This window comes from Chrysoperla carnea, chromosome 4, assembly GCF_905475395.1.
Source record: "Chrysoperla carnea chromosome 4, inChrCarn1.1, whole genome shotgun sequence".
In the NCBI taxonomy this organism is placed as follows: domain Eukaryota; kingdom Metazoa; phylum Arthropoda; class Insecta; order Neuroptera; family Chrysopidae; genus Chrysoperla; species Chrysoperla carnea.
In genome coordinates this window covers 6,840,837-6,865,741 of record NC_058340.1, presented here as the reverse complement: position 1 = coordinate 6,865,741, position 24,905 = coordinate 6,840,837, and the positions used below count along the sequence as shown (strand labels likewise).

Here is a 24,905-nt window from a genome sequence, read left to right as displayed (position 1 = left end):
TAAGGTAATTTTGACCCAAGAAATTCAAAAATCGAGTCTATTTGGCGATTGGCCGAGTAATTTTCGAAAAAAACGATATTTCGGATCGATTTCCGGTATTATCTCGAGAATTATTCGCCCAATCGTTAAATGAAACCGATTTTTGTATTTTTTGGGTCAAAATTACCTTATATACAGAGTTTTATCGAAATTGGAGACGATAAATTAGTATCGATTTTTTGCAATTTTTTCAAGGGGTACCCCTTAGAAAAATTCGAAAAAATCGTAAAAAATTATTTGTTTCGGAATTTGATGAAACTCAGTTTATAAGGTAATTTTGACCCAAGAAATTAAAAAATCGAGTTTATTTGGCGATTGGCAGAGTAATTTTCGAAAAAACGATATTCCGGATCGATTTCCGATCGATTTACCTATACCAAAATTTTTTTCGTAAGGTCAGTATTTTTAAGCGTTACAAACTTGGGACTAAACTTAATATACTATGTATATTTCATATATACATGGTATAAAAATTACATACAAAGTATACTAGTCATAAAATTAAAAAATCAGCAATTCCAATTAATAATACTTTTATTCAAATAATACACTTAAAAAATAGAAATTAAAATTCTAAATAATAAAAACATATTCAATTAAATTTATTTGATAAATGCAATCCAGTACAACGTTTACCAACCTCTGCGACATTGCAAACATTGCACAACATTCCTTTATATTCGGGTAAATAACTTGTTTCACATAATGCACAATTCTCCTCCGGATTACCTTTATAAATGGGTGCATATGAAATACCACACAATGTGAATGGATTATGTTCATCATACTCTAATTTTTGCTCATCAATTGGATTTTTATCACAAGCAAGTAGAATTTTACGGGCTTGCTGTGCCACTTCTTGTCGTGGTCCCAACTCTAGCAATCGGCGTGCAAATGAACCAGCTGTTTTATAATTTTTTAATTTAAAGAACATGTTTAATGCCGTGCGTAACGTTAATATTTGATGAACAGGCTGTAAATTACAATGTGTAAAATATGCGGCCATTTCACATTGACGTTTTTGTTCGTCTAATTGTGCTTTTGGTAATGTTTTTCGTAGTGTTTCCATTTTCAAACCTAATATATACTCTCGACATATTTGTAATAGCTGTTTCGCTTCTAAAATTTCTTGTTTTGTTTCAACAATTAATAGTGGAATACTTAATAAAATATTTTGAAATTTTTCAATTGCTTCAGCAAATTTACCACCGGTTGTTAATTGATAGCATAATTGTAAATTTTGAACTAGCACGGATAGTTTTAATGAGCTTATTGGTAGTCCACCTTTTGGAGATGCATCTTTCCAATTTCGTAATGGATATGGAAACATTGATGGTTGTGACGGTAATCCTGGTAAACTTGTATGAGATTGACTATACATATTCATAAATAATGTTTCATAGGGTTCGAAATTCACCACGCCAACCTATAACAAAAACATTCATAAAAACTAATTAATACAGACTTTTACTATTGATAAATTATTATTAATAAATAAAACATAAATTATTTATCATGAAATTTCACAAATGAACGTTCGAAAAAATTAATAAAATATTATTAAAGCATTCATGTTCTTTGTGTGACGAAATGGGCAATTTGTTGCCAGAGAAATATAATAATTATACAGAGTGTTTTATTATACTCATTTCATTAAGAGAATTTAAAACGAAAAGATAAATTTGTATGAAAATTATTAGTTTCATACCTGTTGGTTTAATAACCGGAATGCACTTTCGAAGTTACCAGAAAGTATATGATCAGCAACCAAAGTGCTTTGCATCCACATTGTAGCTTGTGATACTCCTTTAACTGGAGGATTGAAAAAGTTACCATCTTCTGGATTTGCTAATCGACTCGAACGATCTACATCCTCTGGTAATTCGAGATCTTCATCATCAACATCCCAACCAGGGCCATCATCAGCATCTCCTCCACTAGCTCCAATTGTTTCACCTGGAACATTTTCATCTCCAGAATCCAAACCAAGTTCAGCATCATCACCCCATCCATCAACTGCACTTTCAACATTAGTATCTTGTGCAGCTAATGCTTCATTAACAGTTTTTGAAGCTTTCGATAATGCCGCACCATCGAAGAATCCCTAGAAAAAATATACAATTAAAGAACTATCTAACTATTTTGGTCTTATTTTTACGCAAGCGCGCTTGTTAGAAAATATCTACTAACCCTGGAGACAGTTAAAAGTGGCCAATTCGATTCCGCTTGCTGAACAGGTACAGGTGGTTTCAAAAATTTAGCATTTGGTGCAATCGTTGGAATTGGCATATCTGCTGCCTTTATACTTTCACCCAATTCTTCAGCAATTTCATTGAAACCATGTGTGGCAGCTGTTAAATACGCTAATGATTCTTGTCCAGAATTCTTCAAAATTTTAACACGTTCAGCAACATCACCCAATAATAATGCACTTTGATATTGAGCAGAACTATCTTTACGAATTTCAGCAATTTTCATCATTTTACGTAATTTATCTAAGTTACCAGTGATAAAATACAAGAATGATAATTTATCAAAATTTTTTGTACGTTGATAGCACATTTCAACAACTTGATGATTGCCTTGCATCAATGCTGTTTGTGCTAGTAAATCCCAACATTGTTTATCATCTAATTGACGGGCTGATTCAAGTGCCACTTCAATGTTACCACATTCTAATGCCAAACCAAATCGTGTTTTATCATCTTTAACGAAATGTAAAGCCACTTCTGGATAACCTTTCTTTTGTAAATATGCAATGATCGATTGTCCAACAAGACGAGCATTACGAACCATATGTAATACATCTTCATATTTACGATTGATTAATGCTAATTTAAATTTAAATTCAGTGGGATCAATACTTAAAACACGTGGTTTACATTCACGGTCCAAACAAAACACTTGATTTCCTTTAACACGTGTGATATAAATTGGTAGGTCTAATGTTCGAATAATTCCATGATCCCTAAGATTAAAAATAAAAACATGAATATTAAATTTCCAAAATGCCTAGTTTTCGAAAAAATTGTGAAAAAACGTGAAAAATCGTCTATTTTTCCAAGCTCATCTTGTTTTCTGCGCATATGAAAGTTTTTAAGCTTAGCATTGCTACCTCCAAAAATTCAATAGACCATATGAAATTTCATCTAATTTAATGGAAATACTAGCCGAGAATTTAAAATAAGTGAACAAAATTATTCTTTGTTTCTAATATTTTCTGATTTCTACTTTTCTTTGTTTGAAAGTTTGAATAACTCAAAATCAGAATGTTTAAGTATATTTCTACATAAATATTAATATTTTTATCAAATATCATAATTTATTTTTTGCTACTGAAAGTATCCTATTAACTTACCCGTTAGTAATGCCATATTTAATATGATTACTTGTCGTATAAATAAATACACCGCTGTCATCCCACGAACCGGATTTTACACGATCACTTTCATGTATTGTACATAATGTTTCTAAACGACGATTACAAATAATAATGGTACGTCGTGCCAATAATGCAACATGTGACATGTCTGACGACCATACTACATAACGACATTTTGCAATTTTCACTTGACCCAATACACTGAAATCATAAAAAATTGATTAGTCTGGAACATTTATACTGAGTGTCTTTTTTAAATTGACATGTGCTTGGAACTCGAAAAATAAGTTTTATCGATAAAATTGCATAAAAAAAAAAAGTTGGATCTATAAGCGAACATCTTACGCATACATTAAACTTGACCTAGGTTTTCAGGCTCAATGAAAGGTCACTCTATTCCATACCTGGTAATAGATAGATGAACACTTAGAAAGTTGTTATTGATTAAAAAGGTAACATTTTTTGTTCGAAATATTTTTCCGCAAACCGTACAGTTTATGCAAAAACGGACTGAAAAGTTTTACCCTAAAAATATTTTCTTCTGTGTCTTCTGCGGAATCTAAGCAATCTTCGAAAAAAAAGTGGTTTGTTTTTTATAAAGACCATTTTTGTTTTTGTTAAAATTGAATGAACAAAAGCACAAAAAGCTAGATTTTTGCTATCAATTACTGTCTAAACTATTTGGTTTACAAAAAAATGTTTGCGTTTTTATAAAGAACAACTTTGTAATTTAAAGTGTTCGTCTAATGTATATCAGTTATGAATTAAAGTGAGATTTTAATTGAACCGGAAAACTTAGATTGAATGCAATACTGGTATAAGATGTGTGCTTTTGAAATTAACATTTTTCGTTTGAAGCATTTTCCTCGATTAATCTTATTTTTCGAGGTTCACGGATATGTCAAATTAAAAAAGAAATCACCCTGTATATATTTGCAAAATAATATGTACCGTTTTTGTTGTACATCGAATAGTGTTACAAAATCTGGATCACGTAACAAAAGCATACCAGTTCCAGCAAAGAAGATTTCATCACATGGCGGTGTTTGAACCTTTTTAGTAACTTCATTTTTTAAATTTTTTATATATAATTGCTGATGACGATCCAATACGGCAAAACGATTTCTAGCAACCCATAAGGCTGTTAAACCAGCATTAAATCGTTTAATATCGGTTACTTCATTATTGTTATGTCCATCAGATGAATCGCGAGGAATTTGATATAAATCGTATCCACTATTTTCAGTATTTGTTGGTCGTGTGCAAATTAAGACAATATTCTCAGCTTGATTGTAGGACATACTGAAATTAAATTAATTAGTTTAATAAATCTAGCGGATTTTGTTCATAAATTAGAAAAGCTTAACATAAGTTTTTTTTTAAATTTACCTATAAACTGGTGTTCGCCCACCACCTCGTAATGGCATAACAGGTTCATCCTTTGATGTTGTAAAATCTAATTTACGTAAAAATCGATCTTTCACATACAACAATAAATTACCAATAACAGAGTACGCTGGACGCTCACGTTCCAATTTAAATATAATCATTCCACTATCATGACCAGCGGCAAATAAATTCAAGGATGGATGTGCCGATAATACCCAAAAACGATCATGTTCACGACGGAACGTGTGTAAACATGTACGTTTACTCATATCCCATACACGAATACTTTTATCCTCACTATTCGAGAGGATTAATTCTTGGCGTGGATGAAACAATACACATGACACGTTATTGTAATGACCACGACACGTATCTACCTCCCATGCTTTCATGTCGTTCATACGCCATAATTTTATTTGACGATCATCAGCACCGGATACGATAAGTGGCAATGTTGGATGGAAACATGCCCAATTTACACCACGATCATGTCCTTCTAATACGAATTTCACCACAGCATCAGCTTGACCAAATAGATCGGGTGCACCAGTTGATTTTAGATGGTCATCAAGTCCACCAGGTCCAGGTGATACATTCTTTTTTCGCAAGCCTAAATACAAATTAAATTATATTACACTTAAGGATGTACAAGCGCCAGGGAAATTTTTGGTAAAAGGCTTACATTTTTTTTATATGAAGTTGCACTAATTTAACATTGGCTTTATGGCAATGCGATAGATGGATGATATGTTTTCATAGATGTTTTTTATGTTTTAGGATTTATATGTTTTAGAATTTTTTTTGTTTCGTTTGAAAGGTAATTTAATGGGTAGTTTTCTTAGCTATGTTTCAACCGCGAGTTTAGGATTCTGTATTCGAAAATTTTTCAAATTTTTTGTAAACTTTTTGCCTAATGCTCTTACTACCTTAACAAAATACATAATACAGCCTCGCAGAAAGATTCATTTTAATTTTAATATGATATTTAAGATTTGTTTTACCAGAAATATCCCAAACTCGAACAGTTTGATCCAATGATGCAGATACTAGAAGATCTTCAGTAGGATGAAATACAGCACACATTACATAATGATTATGTCCAGTTAGAACACAAATACAAGTACGACTCTGCCAATTCCAAATACGAATTGTTTGATCATCTGATGCACTTACAATCCATGGATATTCATGATGAAATAATGTGGTTCTTATGTAATCCAAATGACCCAACAATGTGAAAATGCAACGTCTTTGTTTGTAATTCCAAACCTAAATTAATTTTGATCGTATTTAGACTTATTATGCTATTTTTACGGGCGTATTAAAAGGTTTTTTTGTTGTTTTTGCATCTTATTGAACTTGATCAGTTTATGCAATTTTGCTAAAATTTGGTATGATGGTTCATAAGGTTATAACGTTAGTTCGAAGTTGTACTATTATAAAAATTATCCAAAAATCGAGACATTTGCGTTGCCTTATTAATTGTAATTCATATAATTATTTATTCAAATACTGATTGGAAATACTTGTAAAGTAACGAATTAATTTATTTTTTTATCGCATACCTTAATTTTATAATCATCACTCCCAGATACAAATAATGGTTGTTGATTATGAAAACAAATTCCACGAACCGGTCCATCATGTTCATCAAATTTTTCTAGTAATGTTAGCATACGATAATCCCATAATTGAATAACGCCATTGTGTAAACTAAAAGTAAAATCGGCATTTATGTTATAACCATTAAAACATATCTTCAGATGACGTGTTTTTAGTTTATATATAAAAATTAGTATTTACCTCGCTAGTACCCATGGTCTTTTTGGATGAAAAGATATACCCTTTACACGAGCTGATTTTGTTTCGAATTTGGTTAGCATTATACAGCTGCTTTTATTTTAATTACACATTTAAAACGTGAAATTTATGAATCCGCTGTGAAATCCGTCAAAAATGTAGACGTGTATGTTATTCCTGTATAATGAAATGTCAAGTCGATACGATATTAATTTATCCGTTTATCGATAGGTGTCACATGTGTTTTTTATAGAGTATGGAGTATAGAAGTAAAGGAGCATAATATCGGTGTTAAAAAAGTGACCCTAAAAAATTGCATTAAATTATTATGGATACATGTACATACAGTCCATACAAATACATGCATACATACCAAGAAGAGTCATTGGTCCTAGCGTAAAATTGTTCAATTGATTGAAAACAAAAGACAGCCTGATGCGTAGTACAAAGTACGCAACGACCGACTCACCCAGATAGGTTGCTTTTTTCCTGCTACCCTCTCCACTCTAGTTTTACGTTCTTAATGTATATGTTCTTGATACATACACTCTGCTTCACGAGCGCCATTATAGCGCCTTTATTATAGACATTTGGGGCCACTTTTTGAATCAAATAGCCATAAAAGATTGTACTTCTTTAGTCAAACAGCCATTAGAGATTGTACTCCTTTACCTCTACACTCCATATTATAGAGTGCTGCTCCATATTATAGAGTACTCATATTTTACCTACCCTGGTTACTTTTATTTTTCGAAAATTCCACTATACCTGGATGTGAACAGTGAAAATTGGGAAAATTAACAGGATTTTTGAAAAATAAAAGTAATCAGGGCAGGTAGAATATGAGTACCTATAACATATCCAAATTTTAAATTGAGTTTCAAGTAAAGAGTGTAATCGCAGTGCTTGAAATTAAAATTTAACTTTAACCATTCTTATCTGGAAAATCGCTTTTCTTCACAAATATTTTTTTCCACCAATTTAAAAGGAGTTTAAAAAAATTAGAAAGTTTCACGCTATTGAAAAGTGTGTATAGAACCGTCTTAAAGATAGTATTTGTGAACATTTTCTTTATTTGACGTTAGCTTAAAGATGGCGAACGATATTACTCACACAGATTCCTAAAGTGTACAGTTGAAAAGATAATATAGGTCTGTGAGTAAATTTGTTAAGTTCAGTACATTTGAATAACTCTGTGGGCATTACCATTTCTATCATGGTCCTCATGGAGATTACGCCATTTTGTTCGTATGTTAAAATAATTAATTATTTGCTAGTAAGCCGCCCTAAAAGTTAACTTATGTACGAAGAAAATTTAATTTAAGTTTGTTTATATATTGATAAAAAGTGAAACTATTACATTTATATATTTGTGAACTGAAAATTGAGATGTAGCAAAATACAAATTGTAACCAAAATGTCAATCAGTGCTTATCTACTAATGTGCGTTATTATAAAATGAAAAATGAAAATATAAAAGCTGGACTTTCAGTTAGACCAATAACGGCAAGAATTAATTGAAAATAGAAAATTAACAACAAATCAAATTTATAAATATCGTGCTAATTATTAAATATAAACTATTATAAAAAACAAGTTATATAACACCTAGAATCGTAAAATGTATGTAGAATACAAGTTTTTAATGTAATCATGATAAAATATCTACGTTAAATGATGCCAATTAAACGAAACAAGATGGGATGGATCAAAATGATTAAACATTTTGGAAACAAATCTTTTTTATGGCGTTTTTGACAAAATATTTGCTAAGAAAAACAAATTAGTTTTCATAAATGTCTCCTTATGATGAAAAACAATTCCTGTGATGTGAATTTGATACACAACGGTATGCAATGAATTAATAAGAAAAACCAAGAATTTATAAGGGAGAAAAACCATCAATGTGATATTGTATCGAAGTATACGAAATTTTCTCCATGGTGTTTTTGAGAAAATCGTTACATAAGTTGGATAAATTTGACATGCATTTATGAAGATACAAACATTGTGAAATAAAATGCACGATCTCGACTGATTTTACTTTGAACTCTTTCAACATAGTCACGGCTGTGGTGAAATTCGATGTATACTTACTTCAATTCTTTAGAAATATTTTTTTCTTAAAACTTTGGAAGAATGTTCAGCGGTTTGATAAGTTTTTTTGATAAAATATGAGTAAAAAATGCATTTTTTTCACGTCCGCAGCTGAAGGTTATTTTAAGTGTAATTTTTTGAGAAAATTAGTTTCTAGATCAAAAAATTATTTATTATCATTTTACATGCTCGTGGTGGCGTTGTCGTTTCAGCAGAATAAGAACTGTTGAATTGATCTAGTTCGATGCCAATATTTGTCTCGTTATTGCTTTTAGTAGACCATTAGTTTTTTTTTCTCAATTCCATTCGTCTTTTTTTTACCGCAAGGTTTTTTGTTCAGATGGTGTTCTTGATTCTTGGTAGTTTTGAAGAAAGTACTTCTTATTTTTTCCAGAAACTATTTAACCTAATCTCTTCTTTATATCAACAAGGGTAATTTCATCGTTTGGGATGTTACATTTGTTCAACCAAAGTCTAAATTTTGATGTAATTTTAACAATTAAATTAATCCCTTTAGCGTTTAATTTTTTTAATAAAATTATCCAAAAAAAAGTTCATTTAATTTTTATGGTTGTAATAATTAAGGTTTTAGAAAAACTCACAAAAAAAAAGATTCCGTGCAATTACAACAAATATTTTATTTATTAAAAAAAATAAAATTTTATAGTCCAGGATCCCTGGGCTATTTTTGCCGTTGATTACTATCAAGCTGAATCTTCGTAAATAGCTTCGTTTTGATAAGACACCCAACAGTGGCCTGTGCGAAAATTTTCGATTCTGGTAGCTAACAGAGGTAGCAAGGACATAATATGTTAATTTAATGAGTTTCAAAAATTTTATTACTAACTGAGGGATTCTTTTTTTTAATCTCAAGATAATTATCTAAATTACTTGGAAAAATATTTGTCCTACAAAATGTTAGGTTTGATTAATGAGTTTAAATCATAATTTGTGGCAGATGCTTCTTTTGATGTTGCTATTCTGACAACGTCGTCCCACTTTGCTTTTTCCGCATCTTCCTCGAACAAAACGATCCCTTATTGGTCCTTTATTCATACTGATAACAAAACGATCCATCTTTCCATCAAGTCATTCCCCAAAAACACAGTTCGCTGCCAATGATCGTAGTCTAGCAATCCAGTCGTTAACTGATTCGATAGGATCTTTTGTGGCATTATAAAATTTATATCTAGCCGCAAAAACTGACTCCTTACCCAAAAAATGTGAATCAAATAATTTTATTAATTGCTCATACGTTTTTTTTTCTGGTTTTATGGGAACCGCTAAGTTGGCAATCAACTTATATGCTGAATCATCTAACGAATTAAATAACAAAGCCTTTTTCCTCTCCTCCTTCTTGATTCCATTAGCAATAAAAAAATTTTCTGTTCTCGACTTAGCGATGCCCCAGTCTTTATCGAGTGAAAATTCTTTCAACGTTCCAACTAAACTAGTGGTTTCTTCTTCTGTCATTATTATCTTTCATTTACTATACACGTATAATCGTTCACAATTCCACAATCCTCGTCGCCAATGTAGAATTTGGTAAATGAAACTACTTATTCATTTCACAATTCAATTTTATTCATGAACAAAATACAAGTTCATTTCAATTAATTAATTTATTTATTATGTTGCGATGGCTACTCCTACCAACACACTTTCCATCCAACACTTGATTCTCCTCGAAACGTATGAGTTTGTTCCACTATGTTTCTATGTATAGTTCAATATCCCACTATTGACGTTTAAAAAATTTCACTACAATAATTGATTCACAAGAGCTTGCACTATTTTTGATTATTAACTTGATTAACCCTTAACTATCCAGAATGCTTTTGTGACGTAACTGACTAGTAGTGTCCAACAGACTCATTTTATAAATGTTAGGTATAATGAATGAAAAGAAAGTTATTTTGAATGAAAAAGACAGTATAATGTATTTCAGTAATGTATATGTACACTTATTTACTTACAGGTATTACAAATAATTTTTTTTTCTGAATGTTCGGAGCATACATTTCGATTGCATTTATCACAACACTGTTTTGAAGCCCTTGATAATTTCGAAGGGCAAATATAACAACGCTTCTTCCTTTTCGCAGCTGTTTCAGATGATTGAGCAGCTTCCTGATTTGGCCCTGCCACTATTGCATGGCTGCTAAGTGGTAACTTGATAGTCCTTTCATGCTTCGTCTCCGTATATGAGGTGTTACCAAATCGATTGCGATTTCACGTAAAAATCGTTTTCTTAGTGTATTTTTTTTTCGTGAGTTCCAATCAGGATGTATATTTTTCCATATAATAAGCGATGCAATGCCAACAACATCTATAATATTTTGAAAAAATGCCATTGGCCACCTATTTGTTTTACGCCGAACTGTATACTCATGAACCATCTGGTCCAGCGTATCGACAGCTCCCTTGGTGGAGTTGTAGTACAAGTTTATTTCAGATTTGTTGTTTTTGTTCACATTTACTTCTTTTCCATGATGCATCGTAGACAAAAAAATTACAGCACGATTCTTTTTTGGTACATAAGAGACCAAAAAATTTGGAGGTATACACGCCTTATTTTTTCTCAATGTTCCAACTATTGTAAGGCCATTTTGTGCCAAAGATTTTGCGACATCAATACTCGTGAAATAATTATCAAAAGTAACATTTCTATTACTTCGGAAGTATGGTTCACATAACTGGTTGACTACATTGTAGGCTAAATTTTCCGCCCTGTTTTGTCCTTCTTTTCCGAGATATGGTATTCCAAATAGGGGGTAACTAGTTTTGCTGTCACAGATCCACCAAATTTTCATACCATACTTATCAGGTTTGCTGGGTAGGTACTGTTTGAATGATACGCGTCCTCGAAAAGGGACAAGCTGCTCGTCAATGGTTAGATTTTCTCCAGGCAAATAAAACTTTTTCAGGTTTTGGTTTACGTATTCCCATAATTCTCTAATAGGTGCAAGTTTATCTTTGGACTTTCTCAGGGACCTAGTATTTTTATCATCGAATCGTAAGTTTCGTAATAAAGAAGCAAATCTATTTTTTCCCATTGTAGCTCGAAATATTGGATTGCCAAAGATAGGATCCCAGTATTCTCTAAAATCCACACCTCCCTGTTTATTGACGCCGATAGTCAATAAAAGACCTAGAAATGCTTGCATTTCGATTTTGTCTGTTGATTTCCATCGATTTTGTAAAACTCTTAGCCCTTCAGTATTGGTATATTTTACTATTATTTCTAATACGTGATCGTCGAAAAAAAGGCTGAAACTGTCTATCGGATCTATTATAGCTTGCCCCGGAGGAAGAATCACCTTATGAATACCACCGCGAATTATGTTGTGTCGAGGCGTTCGTCTTTGCCTGTCAGGTTCTGATTTCCAAGTTGTTCCATCTCTTCCTTTATAAGTGTCAATTGAGACGTATTCTTGTAATGGTACATCATCACTCTCACTCCATAATTGTTCATCATCGTTTTCAGATGCTGGTTCTGTCACATTACTGTCACTATCAGAACAGCTGTCAACAGAAAAATTCTCTTCATCACGATCGTTCTCACGCACAAAAAAATTTTCATCGTCACTTTCAACAAGGGCACGTTGAATTTCACTTTCTGTTAGTTGCCGTTTAGCCATATCTTAGAATAAAAACTAATTAGAACACGACTTCTTTATGACAATAATTTCTGATCAATATTGATACGTGATAAGATATAACAAAGACTACGATTATAACACAAACAAGTGTATGTTGTGTGCAAACAAGTAGCGTAAATAAAAAGTATGAGTAAATAAAAAACAATCTAACTTCACACTCGAATCAAACTAAATGTTATTATGTCTGTTGGACACTTCAGGATTGATGAAGTACTATTTTCGTTCATTAACCAAAAATAATAAACTATTCATGTTACAAATAATTTTATTGCACATTTAGATTCGTAAAACATTGGTGATAAATTAGATAAAAGGCCGATTCATAAAAACAAATACTGGTTTTTATGAAATCATAAACGCAAAATTGTGTCCGCAAGACACTTGTGGATAGTTAAGGGTTAAAATGAACTTATATATTGTACTGACTAAAAGCGTTGCCTGCTCTGCTTTATATAGTATGTTGCATCGAAAGAAAAGAGATGCTAGAAATATCTGGAATAAAAAAAAAATGTAAATCGCTGATTTGAAAACAATCGAACATATATATAAAAAGGATGAATATTTGTTCTCAAATAAAGTAAAGCAGACCGTTTATGTGTGTGACAGAAACAACCATAATATCGAGACATTCAAAGAAAGTTCTAGAGTATGGTTACCATAGCGAAAAAGTAATTAAAAAAGATATGAATACAAAGTGTATTCATAGTCGAAGGTTGTTGCTGTTACTACAGTTCGTCGGTTTGGAAGAAGACTATAATATCTCAAAAAATGGCATTTTTCAGGAGAGCCATTTTTTCATATTGATTTTTGTTAAAATGCTCAGTAGGTAATTTCATATTTCTATGATTCAATAATCAGGAGGAACAATGTGAAATGTCTGCCGTGTTTGGATTCTTGCATGTCTAAAAACCTCCCCCTTATCTGCCACTTTCATCCCCTCTTCTTAAATGTGATAGTATTCCCCAAAAAGAAATTAAAATACTTTTGAAGATAATATTTTGTTACAACAGGAGTTTGATAAAAAAAACTAATGAATTAAAAAATTTTTATCGTCTAAATCACAGAAAAACATTGTGTTTCATAATAACATGCAATTATAAGTTATCAAAAAACGTTTTATAATACTGAGGCATGACAGCGACAGATTTTTTAGTCTTAGCAAAAAGAGCCAACAAACCTTTCTTTTTTTTCTCACTTATTCCCACCTTCTTCTTGTAAGCCCTTTTCAAAGGTCCAAATGTACCCTACAGTACATAAAATTCAAGTGTTTTATTATCGGGAAGTACTCGGCTATTAGAAAAGAGAGATTTGTACGAGTGTTTAATTCAATGTATTTTAAAAGGTTTTTCCAAACTGTTATTAGTTTGCAAGAACTTCAAAAAATTCACAATATTAGTAAAAAGAATCCTTTGAAATAAGGTGAATTTTGATGGAATTTTTCCCCATGGTGTTTTTGAGAAAATCGTTACATAAGTTGGAGAAATTTGACATGCATTTATGAAGATATAAACATGGTGAAATAAAATGCACGATTCCGACTGATTTCACTTCGAACTCTTTCAATATAGTAACTTTGGAAGAATGTTCAGCGTATCAAGTTTTTTGATAAAATATGAAAAAATGCATTTTTTTCACGACCGCAGCTGAAGGTTATTTTAAGTGTACTTTTTTGAGAAAATTAGTTTCTAGATCAAAAAATTATTTATTATCATTTTACATGCTCCTGGTGGCGTGGCGTTGTCGTTTCAGCAGAATAAGAACTAATGAATTGATCTAGTTCGATGCCAATATTTGTCTCGTAATTGCTTTTAGTAGACCATTAGTTTTCTTTTCTCAATTCCATTCGTCTTTTTTTTTACCGCAAGGTTTTTCATTCAGATGGTGTTCTTGATTCTTGGTAGTTTTGAAGAAAGTACTTCTTTTTTTTTCCAGAAACTATTTAACCTAATATCTCTTCTTTATATCAACAAGGGTAATTTCATCGTTTCGGATGTTAAATTTGTTCAACCAAAGTCTAACTTTTGATGTAATTTTAACAATTAAATTAACCCCTTTAGCGTTTAATTTTTTTAATAAAATTATCCAAAAAAAAGTTCATTTAATTTTTATGGTTGTAAGAATTAAGGTTTTAGAAAAACTCACAAAAAAAAAAAAGATTCCCTGCAATTACAACAAATATTTTTTTTATTAAAAAAGATAAAATTTTATACTCTACAAAAGAAAATTAAATAAGTCAACTGTTCCAAGTTATGATCAAATCAACTCAGATTAAATTAATTGAAAATAGTTTTAAAGAAAACTTTATTGATGAGCTTGTAAAATTGTGTCATTCATTGTACATCCTGCCTCGTGCCTAATTTTATTAACAAATTTATTTCCGCAATTGATATTTTACAAATATTCGCAATTGATATTTTAAATTTGCATGGTAAAATAAATTCGCATTCGGTAATGTTTTGACGTAAGAGTGTGACGTAATCAGCAATTGACTGATTTTCACTCTGGTATGTTGATAAAAATCGGTGTTGAGAAACCAAAACGTTTCGTTTAGGGCAAAGGTGTGTTTCAAAAGCATCAATAAGTTCTTCATATGTCGATTCCGCCGGACTTTTTGGTGATATTAGAGCCGATATCAAGTTATAATTGGCTGCACCAATTGAATTCAGTAGCATTTGAGCGCACCAAGCTTTGTTTTCGAACATACTTTTCATGTTTACAAAATTTCCGAACCGTTGTTTGTATAACTTGAATGTTTCTCGTTTTGGATCGAATGTCTCGAAATTTTGAATCATAAGTGGGGCTGTACCTGTGTTATTTGTACCACTATCTTGAGTCGCATGTGGCCTCGCCGGCATGTGTTCGAACATCGTTTGTTGCATGGTCATAAACTCTCGAAATTGTGCTGCATCCATTTTCTCTATGTTGTCCTTTTGTTTGCAATAGGTCGATAGCATGATAGTTTTCTATGTGGTAATTAGATAATTTTTCTAGGCTTATTGGCTGGATCATTTTTGTTGCGTTAATTGCGGAAAATGCTACAGGGACGAGATATATTGAGTCCCAATATTGATTCCATTTGTTTGTGTACTTTATCCCATTTATTGTTATTGAACAGTTAACGTAGTGCAGTAGTAATGTTCCCTGGATTATTTTATTTTTGAACCCACAAGTGGTAAGAATATCGGTTTTGGGTATATTTATTAGTAATATGTAATTTTCCTGGTTGCGATATGGTTTGTATTTTTGTATATTCTGTTAGAGCACAATGAGCTTTTTCGCTTTTCAGTATATTTTCAATACAATTTGATTCGTTGATGATATTTTCATATTTATGGAATTTTTTGCAGATAAAGTTTTCAAGCTTCAAGTTCTAATAATTCATTTTGAAATAACGTTTAATTTTGCTAGTGTTATTGAATCTAATATGTCATTTAAATGATTAGTAAGCATATCTATATTATAATTTACTTGATAAAGGTATTGCATGTATCTGAAATTTTCTTCTTCTACTTGAATTTTATTTGTGATAATTTTACTATTAAGTTTTAAATTTTCACTAATTGTTTCCTGTTGGCTATCTATAAAATTTGTAATATTCTTAAATCGATCTATCATTTTGTTGGTTTAATGTGATTTGTGATTTAAATTGATTGTTTAAGTCATGTTCGTTAAGTTTAGTTGCCTCTATAAAATTTTTTATATTCTGAGCATCTGTGTCATCCATGTTTCCCGTAATGTCTTTGTTAATTGATCCAAGTCCGTTAACTAGTCCTCGTCTAGTCCTTTTGTGGGGATATAACATTTTATTTATTTAAATTTATTGTACAATTCAATAAATTTCAAATTACTTAATTCTTTTATATCACCTAAGTTATCATTGTTATTTGCTATTTTTAATGAATTTTCAATTTTATTTATAGTCAGCTTATGCATCTAAATCTACAATATGTATGAGCTTAATATAGTCTTTAATGAGCGTTGCTTGGCCCAGCTTCATTGGGATCATACCTTGGGTGTTCGTCAAGTCTATTATTTCTATCAGGGATGTTGCAGATGCCGATATTTTCACATCCGCGGATGCGGATGCGGAGTTTAGGTGGCTCACATCCGCAGATGCAGATGCGGATGCGGATGTATAAGATATTATGTAAATAAAGTCTATTAATGAAGAATTAAAACAATGACAACGTAATTATTAACATTTTTATTGTAATCAAACATAATTAAGTACTTATTTTTATGTTAAATATAAGTAATGTATAATGTAACAAATTTTTTTAAACTTCACCTACTGTTTTTTATATCAGTAATTGAATTTAAAAATAGGAGCATTATACTTGATGAAGAGTATTATTGCCACCTTTTCTGATTCAAGTCTGTTACGCAGAGGTTCGTAAATTAATCCCGCGCTACTAAATAGTTGTTCGCTAGGAACACTGCCCGGTGGAGCAGATAAAAATCTTCGTACTATCGGCGATAATACCTTAAATTCCCCTCGATGTACACTCCACCAGTTTAAAGGATTTTCATTCACATTTATTCTTTATAAAAACGAGCGCCAAATCACATAACATCTATTTATACCAAAATTATTACCCTTAATAACACAGTAACTTAAGAGGCTACACTAACACTGCGCTAATGATTGACACCAAGCAAACGCACGCAGCTCAATTCCTTCAGGATAAACAGTGATGTACGGAATTAGCCGCTGTACGGTATTAGCCTCCGCTCCCCTATAGCTATTCTAACACTGGGTAATTGAGTTCGTAAAATCCTTGGCGATGGTTCCAAATCATTGATTTGTACCCATCTATCATTTATTGAATGGGTATATGCAATATAATGCCCCAAACCGTTAGGTATTATGGACGGACTGAACTCAATTACCCCAGATAAAATATATGTTTTATTCGCTAAATTTAATTTTTTAGAGATATCGCTCAAATTACTTTTCAGTAACGGCTGTTTGTTATTTTGAGAAAAAAAATAGACTTTTCGTAAAAATGATTTACGTCCAAACATAAATAAGAGGAAAGCGTTACTGTTCGTCCCACCATTCGTCGTGCTTGACAGTTTTTACAATAAAAACTGTTTTTTTTTATTTCATTTAAGATACTTCTTTCTAAACTATCGAAGCCATAATTCCAAACTAATGTGGCATTCACATTTAAAATTGACATTTAAATGCCTTACTTCAAAATTTGAGAAATTTTCTATCCTCTGGGAGTATGTTTTCGTCAGGAGGACGAGTAATCTGAAATGAACGTTTCTTTTTAATTTTGGATTTATGTATTTTTGTGTTGTTTGCTAATTTTAGAGTTATACGTCGGTTTTCAGTTACTAAAGATTTCCGAAATTTTGGGTTTAATTTATTGTATTTTAGTCCTTTTCGAAATACGTTTTCACCTGGTTCAATGTTCGGTGGGTCTGTCCTGTTAGCGTTTACTTTTTCCAGTCGTTTTGCTTTTAATTGTGCCTCTTTTTGTTCTTGTCTTTTAAATAGTTCCTTTTGATGTTTATTATAGGTTTTGAGGTACTCATGGTAATTATTGGGTGTAATATCTTTATCGAAAGTATATGTTCTACCCGTGAATAGTTCAAATGGTTTAAATTCTCTTGTGGAATGGATTGAATTATTGTAATGAATTATGCTTTCGTCTAACAAGTCTTGTGGTAATCTAGTCTTATCTTGGTCATACAGAATTCGGTAATGTTCCGCAAGGGTGAAGTGAAATCTTTCTATGGGCAAATTACCTGTGCTATTACCAGTCGATGTATGGGTAATTCTACGATAAGAGGTTTTAAGTCCATAAAGAATACGGCCGCGGAGAAAAGTTACTGTTTTTTCATTCTTTTTTCTTTATCATTTGAAAGAGAAGAATAATTTTATTTTAGTTGTTGATTGAGCACTTCTGCAAACAATACATTTTTCTTTACTGTTTCTCTGGCACTTGGAGAATTTAATACTTGATCTACTTTGCTGTTAGGTGTCAGTTTTTCAGGTTTTCGTGATCTTTGTAGCTTTTTTTTATAACATGCTAATTTAGTCTTAAATTTTATTTATAGTCTCATCTTTTTTCTTATTAATTAAATATCTTTGTCTTCTGGCTCGGTCTGATTTAAGTTTGGCAGCTATAACTCTTCTATGAGAATTAAAATTTTGATCATTAATATCTGACATCGATGGTGTTACCGAAAGATTAGTTGCATTTTGAAGCGCAAGTCGTTGTCTATGCTCTCTTGCTTTCTTTTTCCATATCTTTCGTACCTTACGTTGCTCTCTAGGAGTCATTTGGTCGACAGTCTTTATAATTCCTTTCTCAAAATATTTTGTCTTTTCTTTTTGTTTTTGCAATTCATATCTTTCGGGATCATTTTTAATTTTTTTATATCGTAGTCTCTCTGCTTCACGTTTCTTCTGTAATCTTTCTTCACGTGTTAACTTTTTTCGTGGTGCCATGATCTGTAATAATATTAGACAATAATATAATAACAATATGAACTGAGAACCTCCTTTATTTTTCACTTTTAAGAATTTACCAAAATTATTTAAATCATTTAAAACTGTTTGTTGATAAAAATATAATATATCTAAGTTTGTTTGTACTAACATTTATCTCCCCTGGTCAACAAGTCTCTCCCCTGACAGTTAACTTGCCAGGGGAAATATGGCAGGGAAGATACGTTTTCATGATCAATAGGGACCGAGCTGCAACTGTAGAGGCAGCACTTTAGCCGAAGCTCGTGCGCTCTAGTGTGAAAAGTATGAACCAAATGGGCAACAATTTAGTAAATGAAGTAAATCTTGTAAATGATATTTGGTAAATGAAAATAAATTTAGTAAATGAAAAAAAATGGAAAAAATAATTAAGTACGGTTTTTTGCCAATAAACAACAACCATAATATTCGCGGTCAAAATGATTTGAAAGGACAGATGTTATTTCAATCAGGACATGTTTTGAATGTTATAGAAAAAAGGCATTCAAATCATCCAGTTGTCATAACTGCAAATGTGGTTGCTCAAACGAAAGTATCCAAAGTTTATAATGTCAAACTAACAGTATGTATGAATTTATCTATTATTTTTACTATTTATTGATTTAATAAAAATATCTGGATGACCGAGCTTCGCTCGGTTATTCGCCAATAGATGTCAGCAAGAGTCATATTTTTCACTTTAGACTACTCAAACGCCTCCTTTTTGTTGTGTTATAATTTGCATTGTATTTCATTAATTACTTTATACACCAATAGATGTCTGATTAATTTTTTTTGAAAAGGCGGATAAAACGAGATTTCTGATAAATGAAACCTAGCTAGATCGACTTATCGCCCCAAAAAAAACCCCTACATACTCATTTTCATGAAAATCGTTGGAGCCATTTCCAAGATCGTTGATATATATATATATATATATATATATATATATATATATATATATTTATATATATACAAGAATTGCTCGTTTACATATATAAGATAAGATATTTTGTTAAATACATTAAGAAATTGATCTTAACAAGTTTATTAAATTTTCTTTTGTTTAGTTGGATGATGATCGTCGAGTAAATCATTGCGTGTGTAGTTGCACAGCTGGATTGTCAAGAAAATGCAAACACATTTTTGCTGTTGTTAATTACGTTAATTCACCAGAAACAGCTTCATCTAAAACTAGTGAAAGTCAACAGTGGGGTAAGCCATCCCAACGACAGTTGAAACAGTACCAAAAAGGAGTAAAAATTAGAGAAATATTTCCTCCACCGCCTTTTTATGAAAATGAGTTTTCAGATGTTAAAATCTGTAAATTAGAATCTCTTATTTATCCTGATTCTCTTGTTGGTGTACCTCTTCAAGCTATGATTAATCTTGAAAAAAGGAGTAAAAAAGAGATAATAGCTGCTGAATCACTTGTTACGTTTATAAAAACAAACGAAAAAATTAATTCGGAGATTAAAGTAAAAAAATTAGTAACAGATATAGTGAGTCTTCAGTCGTGCAATCGAGTTTACTCCGTTGAAAATTCTGTAACTGAAAATTTATATAATTTTTACGTAAGGGAAGTTTGTTGTGATATTGACAAAATAATTGATATAAGTATTAAAACTTTACATCAATCAAAATCAGATGAATGGTTTAAGCAGCGCGTTTTAAGAATAACAGCTAGTAATGCTCATAAATTAAAAGGAGATCGTTTTAACGTAGATAAAGTTATTTCTGACTTACTAACTCCTAATAAAGTCGAAACGTCTGCAATGGCATACGGTAAAAAAATGGAAAATACCGCTTTGAAAGAGTATATAGGACTAATTAGTCCAACACATCATGTTGTTAAAGTTGGATTAATCGTGAACAGATATCAACCTTGGCTAAGCTGTTCACCTGATGCTGTGGTAGAATATGGACCAAATATTGGGCAGAAGCGGCTAGTTGAGATTAAGTGTCCTTATAAGTGCAAAAACATACCAGTGTATGATCGACAAAACAATGTATGTAATGTGCAATATTTAAAATTGGATGAAAACGGTTTGCAATTGCGTCAAACCCATTCAATTTATTTACAAATTCAAGTGCAAATGTATGTGACAAATATTTCATTTTGTGATTTATTTATTTACTCACCGATTGGAAGTATTTTGATTACTGTAGCGCGTGATGATATCTTATTACAAAAAATTATTCCAAAGCTTGAAAAATTTTATTTTACTCACTATATCGAAAAATTAATATTGAAGTTTAAACAGTGAATTTTATATCATAAACTGCAAATATAAATGATAGAAAATAATTACGAATGCTATTTGTTGAAATGTATTGATTTTTATTTTTCAAATATAAAAGATATAATATTGGTAAGAGAAAAAGCAAATACAACCAAATGTACTCAAATAAAAACTTATTTATTTTAATGTATGTCAGTATTATGATAATGTTAACAATGAAAATAAATTTTCACGTTTATAAAAATGTTTTTATTCCATGCTTATAGGATGTTTAATCTTGTTCTTTGAATAGTGGTTTCTGATTGTTTATAATAGCACAAATCACGAAAAGAATTTCATCAATATGAGGTAATAGTGACACTGGCACTTTAGAAAGAATTTTGAAATCCTTTATTCTCTGATTCACTCGTTCAATATGTATTCTAACTGAAGCAATATTATATGTTTCGTCGACTTCTTCAGGTGTAAACTGATCTTTATTACAAAATGGAGGCATTACGAAGATCGCATTTTTTTCTTCTACTTTAGTTTGTATTTGTGGAAAACCTTTATCCGCAAGAACAACATCCCCGGGCTCAATTAAATCAATTAGTCCACAATCATTAGTAATGAAGCAATCACTAGCACGACCACCATAACCCTTTGACAAAAAACTGATAAATCCATTTGGAGTACACCCAACTAAAAATTTTGTAGTGTGACGATGCTTATAATCAGAGTACATTAAAACTCTGTGCTTAACTTCTGGTGGAACCTCAGTGTAAATCTCAGTACAGTCAATAATTACACGTGTCTCAGGGTAATGTAATTTAAAAGCTTCAGGCAGAGATGCTTGAACTGTAGCTTTAGATGGCCAAAATATAAATTTTTCCATTGCAATATACAGCTGCCGTAAATTTTTTATGAAGATACGATTAATAGAAGTACGATGAACATTGAATAAAACAGACAGTGCAGTAAATGTTAAGCCGGTTTTAAGTTTCATTAGAGTTATTAATAATTTCATTTTTTTATCAACTTTATAAGTTTTACCATCTGGAAGGAGGTTTAAAAACCATGAAAAAAGAGTCAATGTAACACCAGTTAAGCTGCTCATAGTCTCATCAGAAGTAACAGAAGAAATTCCATGGAAACCTTGGCAGTTTGCTTTAATAGATTCAACATTGATAGGATCACAACCAGAATCCTTGACATTTTTATTCGGAACTGATATTGAAGCCTCACACATTTTGTCAGCTATTTTTTTAACTGATAAATGGACCTGTACTGCAGCAGTACTTACACCTTCACGACGATCCAAATTACAGAAAAAATATGAATAATCGTCTGACGAATGATCTGGTTGTTTGTCTGTTTGGCAACTTATGCTTCTATATGCTGGACGGAAATAATTTAAGTCACTCACTCCACTATTTGTCTGTTGTTGAAACTCAATTTCAACTGGGTCTTGCTCCATTCTTATGTCACTTGTATTATTATTATTATTATTATTATTGTTGTTGTTGTTGTCTTTTCTAGCTAAATTATTATTTTCTTGATTTTCATTTACATTGTCAATCATCATTAACTCCACATTATTATTTTTCTTTGACTGACGTTTTTTCAAACGTTCAAAACGTTGCAAAGATTGAATTGAATTTTTAGTATTTTTTTTTTCCGGAAAAATGGAAGGAACATAGGATGGATGAAGTGGATGCTCAGATTTATTATTATTTATAAAGTGAGCACTACAAATCCTTGTATTTTTTGTCGGCTTCCAGTCTTTCGGATTTTTTCTGAAATAAAAAAATTGTAGGTTAAATTTTGTATGATTTAATGTATATTTATTTCATGATTGTTTACTACTTTTTATAAACTAAATATCAAGATATTTTTATATATACTAACTTAATTAAGTCATTTTTATTGTTTACAATAATTGTTAATTACTTACACATATTTGTTTACTGCATTTATCCATTTGATACGCTTACTCTCCTTCCATGGTACACCACAATTATTTTGTGGAAAAGTATAAAATTTTATCGGTAAATTTATTTTTTGCTCTCTACGGGATTTTTCTGTACAACCTTTTATGCAACATGACTTTATTGATAAAGACATTGTTTATTAATTAAAAAATTTATATTGATAAAAAAAATCAACAGAAAATCACGTGCTACTGGGGAATAGTCTTACTATTATTATTATTGCCCAAAAGGTTTACGCTTTCGCCACTAGTTGGCGTGACACTCTAGAAGCTCGGTCCCTATTGTTTTGTTTTACTTGACATAAGAAATTTTTAGTACGCACTAAAGTCAGAAGCAGTGATGATTGATGAACTTACTATGTCATCTGTTCAACTAAAAAACTTCGTCTCTCCAAGCGTCTTCCAACTAATGTTCAATACATGTATATAATACCTCTCACTTAGATGCATTACTTAACGATTGTAGAAATCTGCCCGGGTATTTTCTAGCATTTGAGAAGAAATATTCGCACATGCATCAACAATTTTTTGCCTTAATTGTTGTAAATTTTCAGGCCTATTACGTGAATATATCTGAGTTTTGAGAAAACCCCACAAAAAAGTCGTTAGAATATAGATCTGGAGATCTGGGTGGCCACTTGATGTTGCCAAAACCACTCATAAGACGTTCCTGGAAAGTTTTTCCCAGAAACTGCCTTACAATTATGGCATTATATGCAGGACAACCATCTTGTTGGTACCATACAAATTCCAGGTCTAAAATTGGAAGAGCTCTAACAGCGGGCAGTATGTTATCTTGCAACAAACTCAAATATTTTTGAGAATCTAAAGATCCGTCTATGAAGAATGGTCCTATTATATGGTCACCCAATATTCCAGCCCAGACATTCAGTTTCTGTGGAAACTGAGCGCCTTTTCCATCGTAGTATCACTAAACTCCATCCTGCGATAAGGGTCCTCAGGCAAAATCTGTTGGTGTTTTTCATATTTAAAACATTTGAAATCGTTCTGTTTCCAAAATTTTGCAACCGTAGAGTTGCTTAGGCCCAGTTCTTCATCAACTTCTCTTGTCGATTTTTTATCGTCAATAGATAGTACACTACAAACTGCTATATCTCTCTCCTCATTTTTTTGTGGAGCTTCCTCATCTTTTTTGCGGCAATATTTACACTCACACAGACAATAATTTTTTTCAAAAAAATGAATAATATTCATAACTGTTTGAGCGGTTGGTGATAGCCTATCTTCAAATAGTACAATAAATAATTTGACACAGTCAAGTGCCGAATTTCCCTGATAGTACCATTTGAGAATTTGAACTTTTTCTTCACTTGTGTAATAATAACCCATTGTTATAGATGGGTAATTCTACGATAAGAGGTTTTAAGTCCATAAAGAATACGACCGCGGAGAAAAGTTACTGTTTTTTCATTAAACACTTATCGTCGGTTTGGAAGAAGACTATATCTCAAAAAATGGCATTTTTCAGGAGAGCCATTTAAAGTTTTCATATTGATATTTGTTAAAATGTGATAGTATTCCCCAAAAACAAATTCAAATACTTTTGAAGATAATATTTTGTTACAACAGGAGTTTGAAAAAAAAAAACTAATGAATTAAAAAATTTTTATTGTCTAAATCACAGAAAAACATTGTGTTTCATAATAACATGCAATTATAAGTTATCAAAAAACGTTTTATAATACTGAGGCATGACAGCGACAGATTTTTTAGTCTTAGCAAAAAGAGCCAACAAACCTTTCTTTTTTTTCTCACTTATTCCCACCTTCTTCTTGTAAGCCCTTTTCAAAGGTCCAAATGTACCCTGTTTAGGAATTGAAGA

The 24,905-nt window shown here is 31.4% G+C and overlaps 3 protein-coding genes across 3 annotated transcripts; all 3 read right to left on the bottom strand.

Annotated features, from left to right (window-relative positions):
- Window positions 1–615: 615 nt before the first annotated feature.
- LOC123297361 (coatomer subunit alpha) lies at window positions 616–6,804 on the bottom strand. Its single transcript, XM_044878992.1, has 9 exons — window positions 6,614–6,804; window positions 6,376–6,523; window positions 5,812–6,079; window positions 4,811–5,420; window positions 4,373–4,723; window positions 3,398–3,622; window positions 2,230–3,007; window positions 1,748–2,143; window positions 616–1,465 (listed from the first exon to the last, which is right to left on the bottom strand). The coding sequence occupies exons 1-9, from the start codon at window positions 6,691–6,693 to the stop codon at window positions 632–634; spliced, it is 3,690 nt and encodes a 1,229-aa protein (XP_044734927.1). The 5' UTR covers window positions 6,694–6,804; the 3' UTR covers window positions 616–631.
- Window positions 6,805–10,854: 4,050 nt separating this feature from the next.
- Window positions 10,855–12,385, bottom strand: LOC123297759 (piggyBac transposable element-derived protein 4-like). Its single transcript, XM_044879529.1, has one exon. The coding sequence runs from the start codon at window positions 12,346–12,348 to the stop codon at window positions 10,855–10,857; it is 1,494 nt and encodes a 497-aa protein (XP_044735464.1). The 5' UTR covers window positions 12,349–12,385.
- An 8,970-nt stretch (window positions 12,386–21,355) lies between these two features.
- On the bottom strand, window positions 21,356–23,362 carry LOC123297443. The gene is made up of 2 exons (XM_044879106.1): window positions 23,027–23,362; window positions 21,356–22,868 (listed from the first exon to the last, which is right to left on the bottom strand). The coding sequence occupies exons 1-2, from the start codon at window positions 23,194–23,196 to the stop codon at window positions 21,365–21,367; spliced, it is 1,674 nt and encodes a 557-aa protein (XP_044735041.1). The 5' UTR covers window positions 23,197–23,362; the 3' UTR covers window positions 21,356–21,364.
- Window positions 23,363–24,905: the final 1,543 nt, after the last annotated feature.

Excerpts from the sequence above, each read along its gene's own strand:
- LOC123297759 (XM_044879529.1), bottom strand. The coding sequence starts at position 12,348 with ATGGCTAAACGGCAACTAACAGAAAGTGAAATTCAACGTGCCCTTGTT.
- LOC123297361 (XM_044878992.1), bottom strand. The coding sequence starts at position 6,693 with ATGCTAACCAAATTCGAAACAAAATCAGCTCGTGTAAAGGGTATATCT. Across the intron at positions 6,080-6,375 it reads GTGATGATTATAAAATTAAG|GTTTGGAATTACAAACAAAG; the intron begins GTATGCGATAAA and ends AAATTAATTTAG. Across the intron at positions 4,724-4,810 it reads GGGCGAACACCAGTTTATAG|TATGTCCTACAATCAAGCTG; the intron begins GTAAATTTAAAA and ends ATTTAATTTCAG.
- LOC123297443 (XM_044879106.1), bottom strand. The coding sequence starts at position 23,196 with ATGTCTTTATCAATAAAGTCATGTTGCATAAAAGGTTGTACAGAAAAA. Across the intron at positions 22,869-23,026 it reads AATGCAGTAAACAAATATGT|AAAAAATCCGAAAGACTGGA; the intron begins GTAAGTAATTAA and ends TTTTTATTTCAG.